The following is a 23,388-nucleotide window of genomic DNA, read 5'->3' as shown; positions in this document are numbered from 1 at the left end:
TTCAAAAAAGGCGTATATGGACCTTATAGGTAGCAGTCATCAAGGTAATACATTAATTGTCTTGTTGTGAAATACCAGAAATATACCTTTTAAGCACTCATTGTTACTGAATTAAAATAACAAAGGATGCCCCATAAGACGGCCGCTATACTCATAAAGTCTACCCATGAGGTCTAAGAAATACGAAGGGTGCTCAAGTTTAAGGAATAAGTCAATCTGGCATGAAATGTCATCATGGCCTACGTCAAAGTGAAAATGCACAAAACGCTGCTCCGTCCCATAAATTCAAAACTTTTATTTTTCGATTCATTGACATTCAACGGTTGTATTAAAAATGCTATCAAAAGCTTGGAAAACACGACTATCCTCTATCAATAGAATTTCTGTAGAAATATAACTATGCAGTTTTTCTAGTATATATTTTCCTGCTCAGTCTTGCAATTGACTTTGTATTTCGTTAATCTTTCAGAAATTTGAGATAATTAACACACTGTTATAATGCAACTCAAAATAATTATAATATACACGACTACATGTAATTGTCGCACAGATTTTTCATATTATTCAGGGAATTATTGTAATTAAGGGAATTATTGTTGTTAATGTATTTTTACTCTGTTGGACGGTTTTTAATCAAATTTGGTATACTACTTTTAATTGGATAGTTGTATTTTTGGGAGACAGGTGTTTTTACCAATTAATCTGAATAAAGAAAGTATTATTCCATCCTGTATGCTCATTGTCTCTGTCCCTTTGCCAGATTCATGCTATTGTGTCTCATTCAGTGCACATCACTGGAGTTCGTTTCATTCCCTTTAACGCGTTTCTATCGTTCCGTTCCCCCTGTGAGCGTCCTTTGTTTGTCTTCTAATCAGTCTTTTTTGAGAACATTAGTCAGTGTGGACGACTGAGCGTTACATGTAATCATTCATATTTCATTGTAATTTTTTTTCTTATCGTTAAACTTTTAGGCCGTTTAAAAAAGAATCACGATTTAAGGGACATAACGCCATAGCGTCTGTTATCTGTTTTACTTTACTCTGGGTCAAAATAGATAGACCGTGACATTGCAATTAACGTTGTGATTTTGCGGGTCATAAAGATGACCTTACCGTCTTACCAGCACGGAGCTGTAGCTCCATGGTACCGGGCACCTGGCCGGCAACAATGACCCATACGCAGCATCGATATCGGTGGCCTACTATTTTCGATTCTCTTCAAGCCCATAAAAAATCAGACAGTGTGCAGTACTTTCCTGTTTGAATTAAGGTAATATTTTTGTTTGAGTTATGCAAAATAAATCAAAACTATCATGGACCCATGCATGGTCGGATTCCTGCAAATCGGTTTGTACGGTGCACGGTGAGGATGATTAAGTTACTATAGGCCTATCTACTTTTTGCAAGTTTCAAAGCTCGCGTGTCCGGTTACAGCCCGATAGTCCGAAGGTTCGATATAGTCCGAAGGTTCTTTAGTCCGAAGGGTCATTAGTCCGAAGGGTCGTTAGTCCGAAGGTTCAATAGTCCGAGGGTTCGATTGTCCGAAGGTCCGATAGTCCGAAGGGCCCATTAGACCGAAAATGGAATAAGGTTAATTAATCCGAAGGTTCGATAGTCCAAATAGACGATGGGGTTCGATAGTCCGAATTGAGAATAAGGTTCGAATAAGGCACCCCCCCCGCCCCCAATAGCTCGAGGCCTCTTTTTTCCTCGCTCGGAATTTGCCCCCAAAAGTTCCCTCAACTTTAACGCTTTTCGAGGGTCTACCTCCAGAACATGAGGCCCCTAACTGAGCTGCACCTGCAAATGAGACCTTTGGTAATATACTACGCCACTGCTCAAAAAGTTACTGCGCAATTTCTTTGTTGCTTAAAATTTGGATCCGCAGTCCAGTGACGTTTGCACACAAACGGGATTGGCTTTAATAGCAGGGTGGGGCTGAGCAGGGCGGAGCTGAGCAGGGCGGGGCTGAGCAGGGTGGGGCTGAGCAGGGCGGGGCTGAGCAGGGCGGGGCAGAGTAGGGCGGGGCAGAGCAGGGAGTGAATTTGATTTTCGATGAATTAAAGACTACATCCTCTATGCTGTGGTTTCTCCCAAATTATTGTATGCATTCGAAGCGACTCAAACGGCTTTCAAGCCCCGAGTCCGGTTACGCTGGCGCCTATGCGATCCCGCTCTTGAAACGAAAAACAGTAATAGCCGGACCCATGCAGGACTTCAAGTGAGTGATGCGTTAATGACTCAATTAAGACCTCGGACCAACCCGTGCACATAATAAACACCAGTAGCCTACAGCTGTGGAAAAACGAACATTTGAAAAACGTGGGGTGCGGAGGGCACCCCTCCCCGGGTACACGTGCCTGATTACGCCGTCAACCTATAAATGATAGACCTTACCCTTGTCTTATCAACTTGAACTCTCCTGCATGGTCTACAAACACTGGACGCCATTTAATTTCCTATCGGTATAGATAGTACGTTCCAGATACATGTATTTATGTAGAAAACGAAAAGCCAGTAGGCCCTACATAATTCACGCAGCATCCTCAGGCATAAATATTCCAGGGTGCAAGGATGGCAACGGAGGACATATCTATGGACGCTGTGATGCAGGAATTTGCGCAGGATTATGTCGGTAGGGCCCAGAAGATGTTAGCCTACCTCAAGGAACGGGCGACAGACATCACTGGAGACCCTGTTGCCCTGCTGGCTGCAGCCGACAAGTACTGTGTCGAGAAGGATCGTCGAATGATGCACGTTGGAGACGAGAAAGGTCATTTTTTTTCTCATCTAGTGTTGATCCCATTCTCCGATTTGTAAGTTTTCATACATCAGTGCAAGCCAATTCCTGATGTGAGTTACACTGTTTGAAGATCAGAATCGCCAGTCCCATTCACGTATATTGGAGATGATAGGTATCCTGTATATTTTACTCGGTTGTCGAGTGGTAAGACGACTGCACGAGTAAACAGGATGTCGTGGGTTCGACTAGCTTGCGAAGCCCTTAGGCAACACTGCACTGAGTACATTAGGCCCCAAAAAAATATTCGGTCTCTGGTCAGACCAAAGTTCCGGAATTGACGCGGGGACGCGGCTTTTTTTTTCTTTTTCTTCAAGCTTGGATTGTACAGACAAGGTGGGGTACTATTTTGCTACTTGGTGTCCTCATGTACATTGGTGTCCTCCATAATTTGCCTTGGTGCTCACGATCATTTGCCTTGGTGCAATTTCCCATTCCTTGGTGCTCTTTGGTAAAAAAAATTGAGGAGGTGCGGCAATAGAGGGCGCTGTTGGAGCTACCGCGGAACATTTTGGAAAAAAAAAAGATTGACGCGCATGATTAAAATCGACGCGCGCGCTGACCAGAGACCGACTTATTTATTTTTTTGGCCTTACATACAAAAACAATTATTATTCATGAGATGTAATTTAGTTGTGGTACCCACCGGCAACCTCGGGGGGTCACGCCTGCACAAGTAAGCAGGAGGTCGTGGGTTCGAATCCCACCATTGTAGTTTGTCATTTTTTCCTCACAATCACTCGCAACAACACTGATAGTATATAGTTTTTACAAAATACGTTGCCGAGTACAAAACCCTATATTGAATATAAAATTACAATCCCTAAATTTTCGTTACCAACATCAGAGGCACAGGAACTAACGATAAATAGGCCTAACTCATAGGGTCATAATAATTTTAAGCTCATCTTGTGAATGTTCGCTCTCTTTTTTCCCCTTTCACTTCATCATCAGGTGCTATAGTGCGCAAGGTGGTCCAGGAGTTAGCCCCCATGACGTGTCTGGAGCTGGGCACATACTGCGGCTACTCGGCGGTGCTCATGGCGAGTGTTCTACCCGAAGGAAGCCGGTTCATCACCCTCGAGGCTGATGAGACACTCAAGGAGGTAGCCGAGGAGTTCATCGATCTGGCAGGACCACAAGTCTCCCAGAAGGTAAAGTGTTGCCTTCTCAGTGATCTCTTCCAACAAGCTAGTTGCAATATCGGGAGGGTGCAATATTTTTTTTATTTTGTCAAATCTACAAAACCTACTTTGCGTCTTCCATGCATTCTGCAGATTACTATCGTTAACAAGAAATCCGAAGACGCCATCCCAGCCCTGCGTGATGATTTTTCGGTGGACACCTTGGATTTCGTCTTCATCGACCACCTGAAGACCGAGTACCTGAGGGACTTAAAACTCCTCGAGTCGCAGGGCTTGTTGAGGAAGGGAACCGTCGTTATGGCGGACAACCTCAAAGTTCCGGGGATCCCAGATTACCTGGAGTACGTCCAAAACTCGGGGAGATATCAGACCGAGTTGATACAAGCTAAGCTTGAATATTCCGAGATGGAAGACGCCCTTGGCAAATCAATCTACTCAGGCTGAAGGGAGCCTTAAGCTGGACCCGAAAGCCCCAGTTTTGAACATTGTCAATATTAAGGCTGGGGGTTGGAGCATCCCCTTATTGAATTAAAATTATATCCCCCCCCCCCACACACACACACAGTTTTACATACCTAGTGTGGACATTCCTTTGTTTTCGTGTAGTTCAGAAAACCAGTGAAAAAAACTCATTTTTTTTTAAACTGTGAAAACTCTTTCCACCCAATTTTTTTTTCACTGTATGATTCCCAAAAGGTCCAATTTTGCGAGGTATAGTCGAAGAGTTAGCCCCTATGACGTGCCTGGAGCTGGGCACATACTGCGGCTACTCAGCGGTGCTGATGGCGAGTGTCCTACCCAAACGAAGCCGCTTCATCACCCTCGAAGCTCAAGAAGGAAGTTTAAAAGTTGCCAGGCAGTTTATCAAACTAGCGGGAACTGAAATAAGTGACAAGGTAAGTGGGAAGCTATCTGGAGTGCGTTCTGGAGGCTGGAGCATCAAACAAAAGATCTGTGGGTAATTCCGCAGTTTGTGGGCTCGAGTCCAGCCTATGGGGCTGTGGTGTGTGTGTCCTTGTGCAAGGCAAGTTTGTCACTATGCTAATGCCCATCCGGGAGCAAATGGGTACCTGTGAGAGCAGAAATGTTACTGAGATTAATTTCAGCAGCTTTGTGCCAAAAATGGCAGCATGTCGAGCTGTATACTGCCTCGAATTAGTCTTGGAACGTGCTCCGACACGAGTGGTGCAAAAGTGCTATCCACCGTTCACATACATAGTTCATTATAATTCCTTCCTGTTTTATAATTTAACACAGATTACTATTGTTGGCAAGCTGTCCGAAGACGTCATCCCAACTCTGCGTGAAGATTTCTTGGTGGACACCTTGGATTTCGTCTTCATCGACCACTGGAAGAAGCTGTACCTGAGGGACCTCAAACTCCTGGAGTCCCACGGTCTGCTGAGGAAAGGAACCGTTATCCTAGCCGACAATATGATCATCCCAGGTGCCCCAGACTATCTGGAATATGTACAAAGCTCGGACAAGTATCAGACCGAGTTGATTCACTCCACTCTGGAATATTCCGACATGGAAGACGCTTTAGCTAAGTCAGTATATCAAGGTTTAATAACCGACAATAATAACCGGGAATGGGTGAATAGGGAGACTCTCCCATAGACTTTTACACAAATTTTTCAAACTTAAATGTGACCTAACCATGGGCGTCGCCAGGATTTTTCTAGAGGGGGCATAACATATTTTTGCCCAAAAATTCCTGTATTTCTCAACACATTCTCGATTTATCAGTTTTAGAGGGGGGCAGGGACATTTTGCCCCCCCCCCCACCATTAAATTTACACCACTATGACTTCGCGCCTCTTCTTATTTTCTTTTTTTCTCTTTTTTCTCTTTTTTTTTTCATTTTTTTTTTTTTTGGCTTTCCCAGGGGGGCACGTGCCCCCCCCTTGCCCCCCCCCCCCTCGCGACGCCCATGGACCTAACCCAATTTTTCCTTGTCCTTTTTCCACGAATTTCGGTATTTTTACTAATTAGACCAAGAGCAACAAATATAACCTAATTGCAATAATAAAATGTTGCCTCTTAAGGGGAGCTGTGCCATTAGGGAAACAGTTATGACTGTGTCTCCCAAAAAGCCGATGTCTCCCTATTATCGAAAAAAATAACGATGAGGTGTCTCCCTATAATGGTACATTTAGTTATAATACAACATTGAACATTTTATAACGCGTTTTAATCATAAATAAAATGCTCTAAGGCGCTACACTACGGATACAATTTTTTGAAAACCGATAGAGGATTGCAATATAAATGTGATCAAAATATTCTCAGGAAGCCTAAAAACTTGTACATAATATACACGGCATTACTAAAATGCACTATACTTCTAAAAAAAACCCACATAGATACTTCTAAAAATGAAAAAGAAAAGACTTCATTTAGGCCTAGGCCTATTTAGTTATATTTTGGCATATTGGATCATTTGGCTTGCATGCATTGTGTTCGTTTCTAATAACACAACTCAAAACCCAAAGAGGAATGCCCAAAATCTAACCTGTTGAAGTTTCATCTCAGTGCATTAAACTTACAGAAAATAGTGAAAATCATGCACAACTTTTTGAACACGAAACACGTTTTCGTCTGTATTAACCATAAATACACCGATAATTCTCTTTCAATAATAAGGACCTTGCTTTGTAATTAAAATTATGAAGATAAACTACAAATGGGTACACTTAAAACTTGCTTTAAAACCGTAGCATGGGTACTTTTGTTTTTGTAGCTTTAAAGCTGATGCTAATGAAATATTTAATAAATTTGCCTTTAATATTCAGGCATGGATTGTCATACTTATGCCTTAACTTTGAACTTCCCATAGATTTTTTTTACATACAAAATATACGTACCATATGTTTGTTTTTTTGTTAAAGAGTATTTGGGGTTTTTTGTATAGTATTTTATGCATTTTTGAATTATGAATACATGTTTACTACCTTGCATCCATTATCGTTCTTGTTGACTAAACCTGCAGTTTTTTGCATAAAGCCGCCTGTTAATGATGATAGTTTAAAACGTTCATGATACGTTGTTTTTAAATTGTGCGATTATGGAAATAATCAAACCTGATTTTAGTATAATTTTTGCAGAAGGTCACTTGGAAATATTTGAAAGTCATAACTGAAAAAAATGGCTGGTTAATTAGCCTCTGTACTGATGATGATCATCATCATCATCAAGTCGGCTCGAGACGTTGCCGTGAGGCCGTCTTGAGGCGGGAACGATGCCTGACGCGCCACACCTCCCTTGACTCCATGCAACTGGCCAACTCTTCCTTCGTCTCGACTCCTGCATCCTGCATCAACGTCATTAGCATAGTTGTCCTTGGGCGTCCAGGCTCTCGTCTGCCATGCGTTGGTTCCCAAGCCACGAGCTTACTAGCAGGCAGCTCAGAGAAATCTATTTTTCAAGGTGCCGCCCACACCCGGCGAAAAGCGCATATACAACTTTAAGCGCAAATGTTATGCTCAGTTTGAACGAGTCACTTTGAGCGGCATTAGTTCTTAGCAGAACTACAACTACTCAGCGAAAGTCGATAATGCAGGACAAGTTCTGATCAGAACTAAATATCTACTGAGCGACAACAGTAGTCAGGGTGACCGTAAGGTCATGGCCAAATTCTGCTAAATGCACTTCAAAAATCTGTCAGATTTATCAAAAATCTGCCAAATTCCCATGAATTACTCGAAATACACTATAAACACTTAAAATCACATGGAGATGTTGTAATACTGCCTTAAGTTAAGATTCAAATTACATTATAAACAATCTATAGTCATATAAAGGTGTTATGAAATTGCGTAAATTTAAGTCAAAACGAGGTTGCGTCACGACGAAATCTGATTCCCAGTGAACCTCAGCACAAAGACAAGGCAACCTGTCCTATTTTGCGTCAACAGAAGTATTGGAAAGAATGTTGCAACCTGACGCCACTTTTTTCTTCATATATCATCTCAATGAAGGTCATTCGTTGCAAAAATGATGATAAGACATGAATCTGGGACTGAGAAATGTTTCAAATTTTGTTAGGAAATACTTGAATGACTCTCCATAGACTTCGTACACAATTACGACAAAATGGATAGTTCAGACGACGATTTCTTTCTGACTTAAAGTAGACTTTGCAGTGACGGTGGCGAATGTGACAGTGAAGATGCATTGGTAAGTTTCGGAAAACAAATTTTCACGCAGACAGTCACCCCCTATTCAGGTTCATTATGGAGAACAATAATTGTCCGACGTGTTCAAAGTGTGGATTCGAAATTCCGAATCCACACTTTACTAAAGATTCGTCGTTCCGAATCACCACACTTTTAACAATAGTGTGACGTCATAGCAATGGTTTAAATGAAATAAATCACGTGTTTATAGGTCACACGCAATCGGGCCTATCTGATATGAGTGAACCCGTTGGCTACAATTAAATGCAACTGCACTGTACATGTAGGCCTATATCGTACATACACCACGAGGCACCTCATTGTACGACGGCTGGCAACAAAAATAGGCAGCAGTTTACAGCGGCCCTTTATTTTCGATTCTTCCAGCTCCTAAAACTTCAGAGGGAGAGAAGGCAGTGTAGTACCTTCCAGTTCGTATCCTGGTAATACTTTTGTTTGAGTTATGCAAAATAAAGCAACAGTGATCATGCCATGGACTTATGTAGCTCGCCTACATAAGTGTGCGTACGCTAGGTATTTGCTCGCGTGTCCTTATCTTTTTTTCGTGTAAATATTGCAGCTGTATTGAGCAGAATATTTCAGCAACTGAAAAGAAATTCACCAATTTTGATAGCTCCACAAATCACGGTGTTAAATTACCACCACCGGATCACACACGATCAGTAACACCGTGCAGTTTTGAAGTGTACGGAAGAGTGGGGGAGGGGGTGTCGTGTAGTTGCGCTGTAGCCTTACATTAAGGCCATCGCGGCTTTAACTTGCCAGTATTTGACAAAGCGGCGAAGGGGCTGGACGGGGCAGGGAGGGCATCATAGACGACGATTGGGGGGAGGGGGGGGGGCGCTAAGCAGTATCATACATTTTAAAATCTCTTTGTTTGACATACTATAGAGTCAAGAATGGCAACAACCCAGCCGAAGTCCGACACTAGTCCGTCCTCCATGGACGCCTCCGTCCGAAAACAAGACAGGTTGCTTGCCTACCTCAAGGAGCGAGCCGCTGAGATCAGAGGCAACCCTGCCGCCCTGCTGGCCGCTACGGACGAGTTCTGCTACAAGACTAGAATGATGCACGTTGGAGACAAGAAAGGTAGGCCCTTTGATGTCACACAGAAAAACGTGAGATCAAGTTCTGGTAATTAAATACACTTCTTTGATGACAGTGTAGTTCTGAACGGCTAGACCTTCGGGGTCCAATACACATTCTCAGATTTTTAATGTAACACAACGGTGAAAGCAAGTTCTACGACATTGCAGTGAGCTCATGTGTGAAGGTCATCTCAAGTTCCGGAAGACATCCATCTATTTCTTTCTTTTTTAATACATCAGAAATACTCTATAGTAAGTTAATTTTGTGTTAATGAATAATGGTGTGCTTTTTAAAGACCTTTGACTTGATTAAGTAACACACAGACAACATCAAGAAGCAGTTTAATGATATACATATAGGCCTTTCATTAACAAAACAAGTTCCCGGTTTGGGAATTAAAACAAGCCAAATTCCACATTTCATAGAATGTCCAGCACAGCCTGCAAATACATTTTACATGAGGCATGGTTAACACTGCACTGTACATTGTACTAACTTGCACAGCATATATTTGTACACGTACAGGATGTATGCACTCAAGACGCTGTGCAAATCTGTTACATAACGAACTGGCCCTAAGTCAACTCCAGTGGGTCTGTATGATTATTCATGACTGCTGAGATAACCACTGGCTATGATTCAACACATGGTGGCGCTTGAAAAGAATTCTCTTTGTAAAACCTGTGTTATTAAATTCCCTGTCTCAAATCAGTTTTAGAGGTTTGGTTAAGCTAGTTGAGAGAATGGTTCTGAAAAGAACCAGAGGTATAAACTCGACGTTCCGGTCAGTATGCTCTGACCGTCTTCAGGAGAGTGCCTAAACTCTAAGAAAGTGAATACTTAAGTAGCAAAAGGCGAAATCAATGGAGTGTGACTGTGAAGTTGCATCCTGTGAGGATGCCAAGTAGACAGGATCCTAGAGCAAGCTTAGTGCCCATTGATTTCGCCTTTTGCTACTTCAGTATTCACTTTCTTAGAGTTTAGGCACTCTCCTGAAGACGGTCAGAGCATACTGACCGGAACGTCGAGTTTATACCTCTGGTTCTTTTCAGAACCATTCTCTTAGTTGAGAAATTATTCGCACATGGTGTTTCCGCAAACCTTTCATTATTTAGTATCTTCACCATGCAAAGCCTCAAATCTTACTTAAGCTAGTTGATTTACACGTAGGCCTACTTCCATATTTATCAAAGAGACCACTTGATTTTGGTCTTCATCTTCCCACTTGAGAATGTCCTCTTTTTCTTCACCATATCAGGTGCTATAGTGCGCAAGGTGGTTCAAGAGTTGGCCCCTATGACGTGCCTGGAGCTCGGCACATTCTGCGGCTACTCGGCGGTGCTCATGGCGAGTGCCTTACCCGAAGGAAGCCGCTTCATCACCCTTGAAGCTGATGAGACGCACGCGGCAGTTGCGAAGGAGTTTATCGAGCTTGCGGGAGCTCAAGTCAGCGATAAGGTATTGCCTCCTTGTCAATTTATCACTTCTCAACTACATTTTTGAAAATTATTTTCGAAAAACCTAATCAACGATTGGTTGTGAGCTTCAGGTTCATCCAGTCAGTAAGCAGTTTGCAGCAGTCTTACTTTTTTTCATGTACATAATTTTATTAGATGTGTGAACCCATGGAAGAATAAGAACACATTTTCTAAGCACCAAACCTTTCTTGGCCATAATATAAAACGTTCAGCTCTCGGTTATAAGTCCTGTCTCTGCCACAGTTGTGTAGAAGTCTTATTATTGCATATCTATTACACAGGTTACCCTTGTTGTCAAGAAATCCGAAGATGTCATCCCAAATCTGCGTAAGGATTTCTCGGTGGACACCTTGGATTTCGTCTTCATCGATCACTGGAAAGAGCTGTACGTCAGGGACCTGAAACTCCTGGAGTCCCACGGTCTGCTGAGGAAAGGAACCGTTATCCTAGCCGACAATATGATTTACCCTGGAGCTCCGGACTATCTCGAGTACGTACAAAACTCGGAGAAATATCAAACTGAGTTGTTCCACTCTACGTTGGAGTATTCTGACAGGGAAGATGCCGTTGCCAAATCAATCTACTCAGGCTAAAGAAAAACATATAATGCTCGAAATTTGGGCTGTTTTGTTTTCTCCTGTTGTGCGATGTGATTGTATACGGTTGCGATTTCTCATAGATTGTTGTACGGGATCAAGGAACTGGTACGGGAGTTTAGGGTTTTTGATCGTGGATGGGGCAGAAGTGTGGTGCTATTAACATTAAACTAACGGAATTTCAAGGGCCATTATTGTGTTTTTTTCTCTCATAGGGCATTAAATTATAAAGGCTCCGTAGATAGGGAAGCTCACTGTTTTACCTGGTTCTGAATTCATTAATTTCATTTTTTTTCTCGTCTCTTCTTTTCCAACTCGGAATTAGTATTAACTTGTTAAAAAACATTCATTCTCTGACGGGATATTGTTTGTGGTTTCTAATTCTGAGTCACAATTTTAGAATGATCGATTGCTAAGTGGTTTTAAAAAAATTGTCCCTCCAGTAATGTCACATCGATGCATTTACCACATTATAATATGCCTGCGCACCAAAATAATGTATGCATGTAATCCACCTCTTGAAGAAGTGCACTTGGAGACATTTTGAATGTCCTTATGAATGAAACTGACTGGTTAATTACTGGGATGGGAAAACAAATTCGTTCAACAACAAAACAATCCGCTACCGGTATCGTGCTACACACCAAGGATATATGAACAGTTTGTATTGAATCTAAATATCTGATTGTAAGAAAATACATTTGTCATTCTGGACCCAAGTTAATCAGTCTTTTTTTGAGAGCATTAATCAGTGTGGACGATTGAGCATTACATGTAAGCATTCATATTTCATTGTTATTTTTTTCTTATCGTTAAACTTTTAGGCCATTTAAAAAAGAATCACGATTTAAGGGACATAACGCCATAGCGTCTGTTATCTGTTGTACTTTACTCTGGGTCCAAAATAGATGGACCGTGACATTGCAATTAACGCTGTGATTTTGCGGGTCATAAAGCTGACCCTACCGTCTTACCAGCATGGAGCTGCAGCTCCATGGTACCGGGCACCTGGCCGGTAACAATGACCCATACGCAGCATCGCAGTTTACATCCCTTCGATATCAATGGCCTACTATTTTCGATTCTCTTCAAGCCTATAAAAAAATCAGACAGTGTGCAGTACTTTCATGTTTGAATTCAGGTAATATTTTTGTTTGAGTTATGCAAAATAAATCAAAACTATCATTAACTCGTGCATGGTCGGGCTGCAAATCGGTTTGTACCGTGCACGGTGAGGATGACTGAGTTTGGGCAGCTCGCACGTGCGCTAGACAATTATTTGGAGGTGCTACAGGCCTATCTACTTTTTGCAAGTTTCAAAGCTCGCGTGTCCGGTTATAGTCCGAAAGTTCGATATAGTCCGAAGGTTCTTTAGTCCGAAGGGTCATTAGTCCGAAGGGTCGTTAGTCCGAAGGTTCAATAGTCCGAGGGTTCGATAGTCCGAAGGTCCGATGGGCCCATTAGACCGAAAATAGAATAAGGTTAAATGATACGAAGGTTCGATAGTCCGAATAGACGATGGGGTTCGATAGTCCGAATCGACAATAAGGTTCGATAGTCCGAATTGAGAATAAGGTTCGAATAAGGCACCCCCCATCCACAATAGCTCGAGGCCTCTTTTTTCCTCGCTCGGAATTTGCCCCCCAAAAAGTTCCCTCAAGAATTAACGCTTTTCGAGGGTCTACCTCCAGAAAATGAGGCCCCTAACTGAGCTGCACCTGCAAATGAGACCTTTGGTAATATACTACGCCACTGCACAAAAAGTGACTGCGCAATTTCTTTGTTGCTTAAAATTTGGATCCGCAGTCCAGTGACGTTTGCACACAAACGGGATTGGCTTTAATAGCAGGGTGGGGCTGACCAGGGCGGAGCTGATCAGGGCGGAGCTGAGCAGGGAGGGGCTGAGCAGGGCGGAGCTGAGCAGGGAGGGGCTGAGCAGGGCGGGGCAGAGTAGGGCGGGGCAGAGCAGGGAGTGAATTTGATTTTCGATGAATTAAAGACTACATCCTTTATGCTATGGTTTCTCACAAATTATTGCATGCATTCGAAGCGACGCAAACTTTCAAGCCCCGAGTCCGCTGGCGCCTATGCGATCCCGCTCTTGAAAAGAAAAACAGTAATAGCCGGACCCATAATACACAGGACTTCAAGTGAGTGATGCGTTAATGACTCAATTAAGACCTCGGACCAACCCGTGCACATAAACACCAGTAGCCTACAGCTGTGGAAAAACGAACATTTGAAAAACGTGGGGTGCGGTGGGCACCCCTCCCGGGTACACGTGCCTGATTACGCCCTCAGCCTATAAATGCTAGACCTTACCCTTGTCTTATCAACTTGAACTCTCCTGCATGGTCTACAAACACTGGACGCCATTTAATTTCCTATCGGTAGATAGTACGTTCCAGATACATGTATTTAATAATGTAGAAAACGAAAAGCCAGTACATAAGTGAAGCCCTACATAATTCACGCAGCATCCTCAGACATAAATATTCCAGGGTGCAAGGATGGCAACGGAGGACATATCTATGGACGCTGTGATGCAGGAATTTGCGCAGGATTATGTCGGTAGGGCCCAGAAGATGTTAGCCTACCTCAAGGATGACGGGTGACAGACATCACTGGAGACCCTGTTGCCCTGCTGGCTGCAGCCGACAAGTACTGTGTCGAGAAGGATCGTCGAATGATGCACGTTGGAGACGAGAAAGGTCATTTTTTTTTCTCATCTAGTGTAGATCCCATTCTCCGATTTGTAAGTTTTCATACATCAGTGCAAGCCAATTCCTGATGTGAGTTACACTGCTTGAAGATCAGAATCGCCAGTCCCATTCACGTATATTGGAGATGATAGGTATCCTGTATATGTTACTCGGTTGTCGAGTGGTAAGACGACTGCACAAGTAAACAGGATGTTGTGGGTTCGACTAGCTTGCGGAGCCCTTAGGCAACACTGCACTGAGTACATTACATACAAAAACAATTATTATTCATGAGATGTAATTTTAGTTGCGGTACCCACCGGCAACCTCGGGAGTCACGCCTGCACAAGTAAGCAGGAGGTCGTGGGTTCGAATCCCACCCTTGTAGTTTGTCATTTTTTTCTCACAATCACTCGGAACAACACTGATAGTATATAGTTTTTACAAAATACGTTGCCGAGTACAAAACCCTATATTGAATATAAAATTACAATCCCTAATTTTTCGTTACCAACATCAGAGGCACAGGAACTAACGATAAATAGGCCTAACTCATAGGGTCATAATAATTTTAAGCTCATCTTGTGAATGTTCACTCTCTCTTTTCCCCCTTCACTTCATCATCAGGTGCTATAGTGCGCAAGGTGGTCCAGGAGTTGGCCCCTATGACGTGTCTGGAGCTGGGCACATACTGCGGCTACTCGGCGGTGCTCATGGCGAGTGTTCTACCCGAAGGAAGCCGGTTCATCACCCTCGAGGCTGATGAGACACTCAAGGAGGTAGCCGAGGAGTTTATCGATCTGGCAGGACCACAAGTCTCCCAGAAGGTAAAGTATTGCTTTCTCAGTGATCTCTTCCAACAAGCTAGTTGCAATATTGGGAGGGTGCAATATTTTTTTTATTTTGTCAAATCTACAAAACCTACTTTGCGTCTTCCATGCATTCTGCAGATTACTATCGTTAACAAGAAATCGCCATCGAAGACGCCATCCCAGACCTGCGTGATGATTTCTCGGTGGACACCTTGGATTTCGTCTTCATCGACCACCTGAAGACCGAGTACCTGAGGGACTTGAAACTCCTCGAGTCGCAGGGCTTGTTGAGGAAGGGAACCGTCGTTATGGCGGACAACCTCAAAGTTCCGGGGATCCCAGATTACCTGGAGTACGTCCAAAACTCGGGGAGATATCAGACAGAGTTGATACAAGCTAAGCTTGAGTATTCTAATATGGAAGACGCCCTTGGCAAATCAATCTACTCAGCCTGAACGGAGCCTTAAGCTGGACCCGAAAGTCCCAGTTTTGAACATTGTCAATATTAAGGCTGGGGGTTGGAGCATCCCCTTATTGAATTAAAATTATATCCCCCCCCCCACACACACACCCAGTTTTACATACCTAGTGTGGACATTCCTTTGTTTCGAGTAGTTCAGAAAACCAGAGAAAAAAAGTCATTTTTTCTCAAACTGTGAAATTTCTTTCAACCCAATTTGGTTTTTTTATGATTCCCTCTAGTGTTTCTCTTCATTTGGCCACGGATAAAAACTAACCCCAAAATGCCTCTAAACCTGTTTACCAGAGAGGAGAAACATTGTGTGGACGTGGGCCAGTCCACACAACGTCGCTGCTATCTGGTCTATGTGGACATCTTTTGTTCGAAAGTCCACACAGTGAATGTAATGCTTGTACCGACGTTTGTTTATGGTGTAAATAGAGGATTTTCTTTTGTTCCTCTTCCCTTTTCCTTTGTTTGTACTTGAACTTTTTCGCAACAGCTCCTCATTGGTTTTGTACACGTTTTCCAACCAAGGAGTCCTCGATTTGGTTTCTGTCCTCCATTCATCGATGATGTTGCACGTGTGTGTCCTCGATTTACACCATAAACAAACGCAAGTGCGTGTACACCTGCAATCGTGGACCCCCTATTGTCCTTCTTTTGTTTGTTTTGTAAGCAGCAGCTCGCATTGGTTTTGTACACGAATCTCAATCGTGGACCTTTTTGTCAATCGTGAACCCTACTGTCCTCTATTGTTCAAGGTCCAGGATTTGAATGCGTATTCACCTTACCGCCCTGACTTTCACAATACATCACCGGTTTCTTTTTTCTCGTATTTATGAACGCTGCAGCAGGGGCGATCTAGCTTTAGCTGCATGGGGGGGGGGGGGGGGGGGGGGGGGGGGGGCAGGCATATGCTACGTACGTTTTTTTCTTCATGATTTAGATCACCTACCCCTTACCCCTCCCAATCCCTCACTGCTGCACAAATCACCATCTTGCATATTATGTTATGTCAAAAGGTACCATAAGGAAAGCCTATATTTACTGTATCTACGTCCAGTAGAACGACTCGACCCGAATTTGACATGGGTCCAATTTTTAATCGTCTATTTTTTATATTTTAATAACTGGCAAAACAAAATAAATGATTTCCAAATGCTTTAACTGGCTCTTGGTAACTTTAAATCCATGCCTTGTTACCACGTTTCCAGCAATAACGACATATTGATCGTAAGCCTTTTTATAAAAAACAATCCACTTTTACTAAAATGTCCACGCAAGGCTTCCTATACGGGTCTATATATTGTGCTTGCCCAACGCGTTGGTTAAGCGTTTGCCTGACGGGAAAAAAACTTAACGCTAATATCCATGCATGCGAACAGTTCGGACACGTCGGACAACGTTTTCCAGCGTCGGCCAACGGATGCATGCTATATCACGGATATTAATTGGAATACATTATCCCAACTTTGCGGGAGGATTTCTAGTTCGGTCTTGGACTAGTCTTCGTCGGCTTCCTCCAGGACTTGAGGAGAGACACTACAATCTTATAGCTGAGAAATTGGGGCTCAAGAATGCCTGAAGACGCGTCCAAAGATCACAGAAATGTTATGGCTCAACCATAAAAAATATTCTCACCGCTCGTCAAAGAAGCACTGCATGCCTTGTCCGATCAGAGTACACGTATTCGTAGAGGCAGCGAAAAGTGCGCCGTTCATTTATCAAAATGAAAAACAAATTTTTATATGGCACTAATGACACGTTCAAAAAAAAAAGAATCAAAGAGCGAGGCGTTTTGGTTAATATGTGTATAACTGTAGACGTCTTTTCAGCTGAGTCCCCGCCCCGATCGTTCGCAGTGTATCGTCCGACCCCCTAAAGCTACGCGGTCCTTTTTCTATACGCACTCACCTTCAATTATTTGTGTCTGAGAACGCGCGCGCGTATGCAAGCGTTACCTGCGCAGTCAGCGCAGATAATGGAGGGTCGAGGATAAACTACTGACCGGAACTGGCCTTTGTACGTACACGGGGTCACAATGTATCGGTACATGCCCGACCTCGATTTGTGGCGAAACTCAGCCTGACTGGACAATGAATAACCGAAGGTCGTTGGACCATACAATTAGAGGCCTACGTGATTCGAAAACAAACTATATTGCCACTGTCACTACTAGACGTCACACTAGCTATAGCCATAGCTCAGAGCAGACGGGGCGCGGTTGCTGCTGACGAACTTGCCACCATCTGCACTCAGAACTGCGTGAGTAATATAATTAATACTATATAAACTATATACCTCTCGCTTTTATTGTAAGAACAAAATCACTTTCGAAGAGCGAAATTTCTACCATATGGGAGCGGGGGGTTACCTGGGTCATATTGTAGGACTTGGTGCCATTTTCAAAATAACACTACAGCTGCCCTCTACAATATGTTGATTTTCCCAAAAATACCGCACTTGCCCCGCACGAAAGAGTGATGTATTAATGAACACTTGAATTGTACTACAATGTATACAATACTGTCTACTCGATATTGTCCCTGCAATTCCGTATGCAATACTGTTGGAATTAGGAACCAGACGCTCCCATCAACTAAAATTAAATTAAAACTTATTTGAAACCTGTTACTCCTCGTTGGAAGATATATTTCCGTGAAGTCACTTCACGTTACGCTCAAAACTGCTAAAAGCATGCAGCAAGCAAACGTTTTTCGGGTGCTATCCAACAAACGCATAATTATCGTCGTATAGGCCTATGGACATCTATAGGTTTTCATTCCTTAGATGGTTTTAATTTTATGGTACTGTCAGCGTGACACTAGCACCCACACATATCTTAGTTTGACTTCTGAGGACCCTTATTTGTTATTGATCCCATCTTCTGTTCATGTTGTTTGGACTTAACTTCTTCTTAACTATTTCTCGACATGTCCCTTAGGGTTTGCACACGAAAACCTTCTGAGCTCCGAGTTGTTCTCTGGTCCTTGGGGTTATTGTTACCGAAGGCAGCCCACTGCTCAAAAGTCCTCACACACAAAGGATTTCCAAGTTATCAAGTTTCAAAAGCACAACGACGGTACGGAACAGGACAATTTTCAAGAGTACGGTAGTCATGGTGGAGGAAGCGGAAGCGATGACCGAGCGGGCCGGCAAGATGCTCGCCTACGTCCTACAGCACGCGGTGGAGGGAGACGCGGCCAGCGTGATACGCACTGCAGACGAGTACGGCTACAAGTATGAACGGATGATGCACGTCGGAGACATGAAAGGTATGTCAGAGTGGGGGTGAGGGTATGACGCGAAATTATTAACTAGTTCGGACATTTATTCTAATTAAGCCATTTTTCAGGGTTCGACCTTAACTTTTTTGTTCACTGGCCAGCCGGGCTACTGAAACAGCCTCTTAACTAGCCCGCGGGCATTTTCACTAGCCCGCATTTTTTTTTTTTAGCTCAAATACAAAATGGCGCATTTTCAGGCTCAATTCTGAGGCAATTTTGTCAGTGTTTTTAAATATAAACAGATCTAATAATATAACCTTTTAAAACAGTTGGAAAAAACCGAGACACAATGAGGTTTTCTTTCTAAATTTAATGATTTATTTCTTCCTGTCCTTTCATCTTTGCCGTATCCCAATAATATTTTGACTCGCCAGCCGGGCTACTTAAGGAATAGTTTGACTAGCCCGCCGCCGTTTTGACTAGCATTTGGCAGGCGGGCTACCGCTAATTTCGAACCCTTTGCATACATAGATCTTAATTTACGACAACATTTAGGTAAAAGCCTGAAGCCGGTTGCTTTTGAAAAACAGTGACAACACATGAAAAAAGACAATCGTGGACACACGTACACAAGACACAACCTAGAAAACACAAGCTATGGTGTGAGAAGAGATCATCAAACTGAGTTCATAAATTTTAACTACATTTGTAATTATGTGAATGTGAATCGAGACCATGACCCTTTCAGGATTTTAACAAATACAGGGCGAGTCAAAAAAAGAAAAAAGAAAAAAGGAAACCCAAATGGCAGGACCAAATGTTTAATGACGTTCTGCATGTAGCACTTTCAAAATCTAGGATATGAAAACCCAATTAATAAGCTTTCTTTTTATAGTACAAGAATCATTCAAATCAGATGTAGTTTTTTTAAGGTACGGAATTTGGAACACAAAGACCGTTTTAAAGTTCTGTCCACGGATCACAAACAAGGTAAGTGTTCTTTCAGCAAAACAAAAACAATTCACTATATCCTTATTAAAGTTCCCTTCCACTATTTTCCCGTGCACTATTTTCCCGTCAGGTGAAATAGTCCGCGAAGTTGTCAACGAGCTGGCGCCCAAAGTCATCCTGGAGCTGGGCACGTATTTCGGCTACTCGGCCGTGCTGATCGCCAGCGTCATGCCCGAAGGGAGTCGGTTGTTGACGGTTGAATTTAATGAGAAGAACGCCGATGTCGCCCGGCAGTTCATTCAGTTTGCCGGGGTGGACGATAAGGTGAGAAAGAATTTCACAGGAGCGCTCGCCTGGTAACCTCTAATTCTTTGTGCTTTCATTGGACAGTTTTTGTTTACCTGATGACCTGCATCAACCTTTTCATTCTCTCACTGGACGAAGTTACTTTGTTTATCCGATGACGTGACCAGGGGCCAACCTTTTTTAGCTCTCATTGGACGAATCTTGTTCACTCGGTGACCCGGGTCAAAGGTTATATGTGCAAATGACCCATGCCCACGGCGTGCACGCGGGCTATATTGAATATTGATCTGCCGACAACGCTTTGCGAAACTGAGTTTCCTTCCCAAGTTTTTGTGAAACGGGATTTAAGGCCAGTCGCTTTAGCATGAAGAGTTGACCCAGCTGTTGAACAGGAAAGGCCATGGGCATGTTACAAAACAAAACTTGAGTGAAGGCGATTATGAAGACAACTGAAACTGATCAGAAAATCACTGGTTTCACTTCTTCGTGACAAAAAATAAGGTTTCGTTGTTTTTAAGTTGTTATATTGATTTAAATTTATTGACAGGTCACCCTCATCGTCGGTGATTCCGCGAGAGTCATCAAACGCCTGCACGAAGACTACTCCGTGAAGACTTTGGATTTCGTGTTCCTGGACCACTGGAAAGACGTCTACAAGCGTGACCTCCAACTTCTGGAGGAAACACGCCTCCTGCACAAAGGCACGGTGATCTTGGCCGATAATGTCATCAGGCCGGGCGCACCGGAGTACCTGAAGTACGTGGAGACATCGGAATGGTACCAAACGGAACGAAAGTACTCCAAGTTCCAATATACGGACGAGGATGATGCACTGGCCAAATCGGTCTATTTCGGCCCGTAAATTAATCACCCCTTCCCTTGGATTTCTGATTTTGGTGTTGAGTGTTTTGTGTATGCCGTTGTTATTAAATGGGTTCTGAAACTATAACTATAAATTTTGCGATTTACGTTTATTTGAGATCATGACGTCCATCATCGGGTTAAAATATTGTTAACATATTCATATATGCAAAATATTTAATCTATTTGATATGTGGAAGAGGAACGCCGGTGTTATTGTTATATATGACATCAACAAATCCCACCACCGTCTTATAATGTTCACTTAAAATATTTATTATAGGTTACGTCCGTTATGTTATGGGCTAGCACATTTTAACTTAAAGCCAGAGTCCATCATTTGCAGCTATCCAAAAAGTAACTGGCGTATTTATTGTTGAAAAACATACTTGGTTGAAAGATAGTAAGGGGACTATACTCCCTGTGAAATTATTCTTTCTGGCAAGCTGTCATTTTGAAGAAATCAGCGAAAGAAGGCCTTTCCAACGGTGCGTCTTAAGAAGCACCGTTGGAAATTTCCGTTAGTACATGTAGTTGGTTTTTTTTCAATAGGCGAATGCACGCAAGCGTTGGCACGATGCACACACGCGCGCGGTTGCTTTAATTCGTCGGATCGGTGCACAACATCGCGTAGCTGCAATCGGCTCAGTGAGAACGTGTCTCGGGCGCTGAATTCAGGCCCCATTCAAAACATGATTCAGCAACTTTTGATTTGAAATCGAGATCCTAGAATGTTGTTTCTCTCGAAATATACAGCTGAAACTGAGCTGAAACTTCATCAGGTTAGTTGTTCAGTACCCTTCTTTAGAATTTGAGCACTATTGTTGCTTCAAACGAACGAAATGCACAAATTACAAATGATGGACTATACCTTTAAATATTATTTCAAAATATTTATTTTATCTGTCATATCGCAGACAGACGCAGGTGCTGCGTGATATATGACTCCGAAAAATATTCCACCACTTTCCTATTATACGTTCACATTTTGATATTTGGGCTAGAACTTTTTAACATTTATATTTTTCTCAAAATATTTATTCTATCTGTCCGATCGGAGACAGACGCAGGTGCTATTATATGACTCCGAAAAATATTTTACCACTTTCTTATAATGTTCACATTGTGATATTTAACGTCTTACAAAGTAAATTACACAGGGGACGCGCGTTAAAAAAAAATACATTGTCGGCCTTTCTTGATTTGGGCATGCGCAATAAATTTTGTGATGTAGACTGTTTTAGGAAGGCAACACTATAAGAACATTTTCTCATGCTGAATCCATGTATCATGATGATAACTATCATTGCTTCTAGTGGGAAATTTAGTTGGTTCCGTTTTGTATTTAATTTTCAAATTGCATATGTATTTAATTTTCAAAAAGCTAGTATAGTAATAAAATGTAATGCCTTGCAATAACATAGTCGTTAAAACGATGTTGAATATTTGAATAACATTATGTTGGTGGGCTATACAAACCAACGTTGATCTGTTATTCGTGTGCGTTGTGTTTCATTTTGATGACAAAATAAAATTGTCCTTAGCCTTTACCTATAATTTTAGTCAACATATATACACGCCTAAATAACAATAAAATTATCATTTTATGATGTACATGTATTTTTGGGGGTCCCGGAGATGTACATTTTCGTATCACGTCGGTATGGGGCACAACATTTTGTCCGGCGAATTGAGCAAAACCTTAAACTTAGTTTAACACATGTTATTACTTCGTAAGTATTTTCTTCCCGATCGTTCATGACAAAAGAAAAAACTTTGGACTGTCAAACAAGAAAACACGCATCTTCCCGTCTGATCAGTGTACATGTACATTGTACAGCTGCCAGAACAAACTTGGTTAGGTTTGCCTTTCGGGAAAGTGGTAAGTGTTACAGATTTAAGGAAAATGTTATACAAATTACGCAAACTCGTTGCCAGGTAGATCAACCCGTTTAATCTATCAACACATTTTATTGCACTTTGTTCTTTTTCAGTTTCATTGAAATATATATATTTTCTCTTCTAATATATACAGGCTAAAAAAAGTTTACTTTTCCCAAAATTAAAAGAAGGTAAACGCTACTGCATTAAAAGACAACATATGCACTCCAAGGAAAATTCTGAAAGTTCTATAAAACTATGACTCTAAAAAATCACTCATTACCGCAAATAGACATGGCATATATTATTAGGGGAATAAATGTGTGTTCGGGAGGTATTATAACACTCTGTTTAAGACCGGTTGGAGTCTGGATGGGTAATTATCACCCATCCAGACTCCAACCAGTCTTAAACGGAGTGTTTAATACCGACCTAACACATATTTATTCCCATTCATAAATACTTTTTCAGTTTAAAAAAATAATCGTTTCCGTCCAAAAATCAAAACAAGTAAAAAACTAGACATTGCTAACCATTTTGTTCAACAATTTTACTTCATGTTGTATCTAACACCCCTCTGACTATAATATGGAATGTCCCTCTACAATTCCTTACCTTATAAGGACATTGGCATGCGCGTCGCGCGTACTGCGTGATGTCGCGCAAAACGCAGCTGGGCGGGTGTAGTGTGAATTTCGGAATTTGAACTACTGATTCACTGGTATTGCGCATGCTTTCGTGAGGAATGTGAAGTTCAAGCAATGAAACATTGAAAGGCACCGGATTTCATGGGAGTCCAAATTTCATGTGACACTGGAAAAGTTTTTAAGACCAGCCAGCCATGTCTTTTTCATCCGTTTAAGACCGGCCACGTTACGG

The 23,388-nt window shown here is 42.3% G+C and overlaps 4 protein-coding genes and 1 pseudogene across 6 annotated transcripts; all 5 read left to right on the top strand.

The window, feature by feature from the left end:
- Nucleotides 1-2,573: 2,573 nt before the first annotated feature.
- LOC119727892 (catechol O-methyltransferase-like) lies at nucleotides 2,574-4,458 on the top strand. Its single transcript, XM_038199969.1, has 3 exons — nucleotides 2,574-2,772; nucleotides 3,754-3,953; nucleotides 4,077-4,458. Exons 1-3 carry the CDS (start codon nucleotides 2,574-2,576, stop codon nucleotides 4,386-4,388), a joined length of 711 nt encoding a protein of 236 aa, XP_038055897.1. The 3' UTR covers nucleotides 4,389-4,458.
- A 178-nt stretch (nucleotides 4,459-4,636) lies between these two features.
- On the top strand, nucleotides 4,637-5,605 carry LOC119727891 (catechol O-methyltransferase B-like; the record flags this gene model as incomplete). Its single annotated transcript, XM_038199967.1, has 2 exons — nucleotides 4,637-4,840; nucleotides 5,202-5,605. Coding segments are annotated over 2 exons (567 nt in total), but the record flags the coding sequence as incomplete, so codon positions are not given.
- Nucleotides 5,606-8,374: 2,769 nt separating this feature from the next.
- On the top strand, nucleotides 8,375-12,166 carry LOC119728166 (catechol O-methyltransferase-like). Of its 3 annotated transcripts, none has more exons than XM_038200252.1 (4): nucleotides 8,375-8,565; nucleotides 9,035-9,232; nucleotides 10,491-10,690; nucleotides 10,992-12,166. In XM_038200252.1, the coding sequence occupies exons 2-4, from the start codon at nucleotides 9,043-9,045 to the stop codon at nucleotides 11,301-11,303; spliced, it is 702 nt and encodes a 233-aa protein (XP_038056180.1). In that variant the 5' UTR covers nucleotides 8,375-8,565; nucleotides 9,035-9,042; the 3' UTR covers nucleotides 11,304-12,166. The 3 variants fall into 3 exon arrangements, with proteins under 3 accessions (XP_038056180.1, XP_038056182.1, XP_038056181.1); XM_038200254.1 differs by lacking the exon at nucleotides 8,375-8,565 and adding an exon at nucleotides 8,635-8,656; XM_038200253.1 differs by lacking the exon at nucleotides 8,375-8,565 and adding an exon at nucleotides 8,701-8,828.
- Nucleotides 12,167-13,614: 1,448 nt separating this feature from the next.
- Nucleotides 13,615-15,475, top strand: LOC119729367 (annotated as a pseudogene).
- Nucleotides 15,476-17,451: 1,976 nt separating this feature from the next.
- On the top strand, nucleotides 17,452-20,947 carry LOC119727097 (catechol O-methyltransferase-like). Its single transcript, XM_038198963.1, has 4 exons — nucleotides 17,452-17,548; nucleotides 18,228-18,558; nucleotides 19,592-19,785; nucleotides 20,315-20,947. Exons 2-4 carry the CDS (start codon nucleotides 18,402-18,404, stop codon nucleotides 20,627-20,629), a joined length of 666 nt encoding a protein of 221 aa, XP_038054891.1. The 5' UTR covers nucleotides 17,452-17,548; nucleotides 18,228-18,401; the 3' UTR covers nucleotides 20,630-20,947.
- The last annotated feature ends 2,441 nt before the right edge of the window (nucleotides 20,948-23,388 follow it).

The sequence above is a fragment of the Patiria miniata genome, unplaced genomic scaffold (assembly GCF_015706575.1).
Source record: "Patiria miniata isolate m_02_andy unplaced genomic scaffold, ASM1570657v1 HiC_scaffold_20, whole genome shotgun sequence".
NCBI lineage: Eukaryota > Metazoa > Echinodermata > Asteroidea > Valvatida > Asterinidae > Patiria > Patiria miniata.
The sequence above is the reverse complement of the archived record's forward strand: the minus strand, read 5'-3'. Positions and strand labels throughout refer to the sequence as shown.

Coding starts and splice junctions, on each gene's coding strand:
- LOC119728166 (XM_038200252.1), top strand. CDS start 9,043: ATGGCAACAACCCAGCCGAAGTCCGACACTAGTCCGTCCTCCATGGAC. Junction 9,233..10,490: donor GCACGTTGGAGACAAGAAAG/GTAGGCCCTTTG, acceptor TCACCATATCAG/GTGCTATAGTGCGCAAGGTG. Junction 10,691..10,991: donor GAGCTCAAGTCAGCGATAAG/GTATTGCCTCCT, acceptor TCTATTACACAG/GTTACCCTTGTTGTCAAGAA.
- LOC119727097 (XM_038198963.1), top strand. CDS start 18,402: ATGGTGGAGGAAGCGGAAGCGATGACCGAGCGGGCCGGCAAGATGCTC. Junction 18,559..19,591: donor GCACGTCGGAGACATGAAAG/GTATGTCAGAGT, acceptor TTTTCCCGTCAG/GTGAAATAGTCCGCGAAGTT. Junction 19,786..20,314: donor TTGCCGGGGTGGACGATAAG/GTGAGAAAGAAT, acceptor ATTTATTGACAG/GTCACCCTCATCGTCGGTGA.
- LOC119727892 (XM_038199969.1), top strand. CDS start 2,574: ATGGCAACGGAGGACATATCTATGGACGCTGTGATGCAGGAATTTGCG. Junction 2,773..3,753: donor GCACGTTGGAGACGAGAAAG/GTCATTTTTTTT, acceptor CTTCATCATCAG/GTGCTATAGTGCGCAAGGTG. Junction 3,954..4,076: donor GACCACAAGTCTCCCAGAAG/GTAAAGTGTTGC, acceptor TGCATTCTGCAG/ATTACTATCGTTAACAAGAA.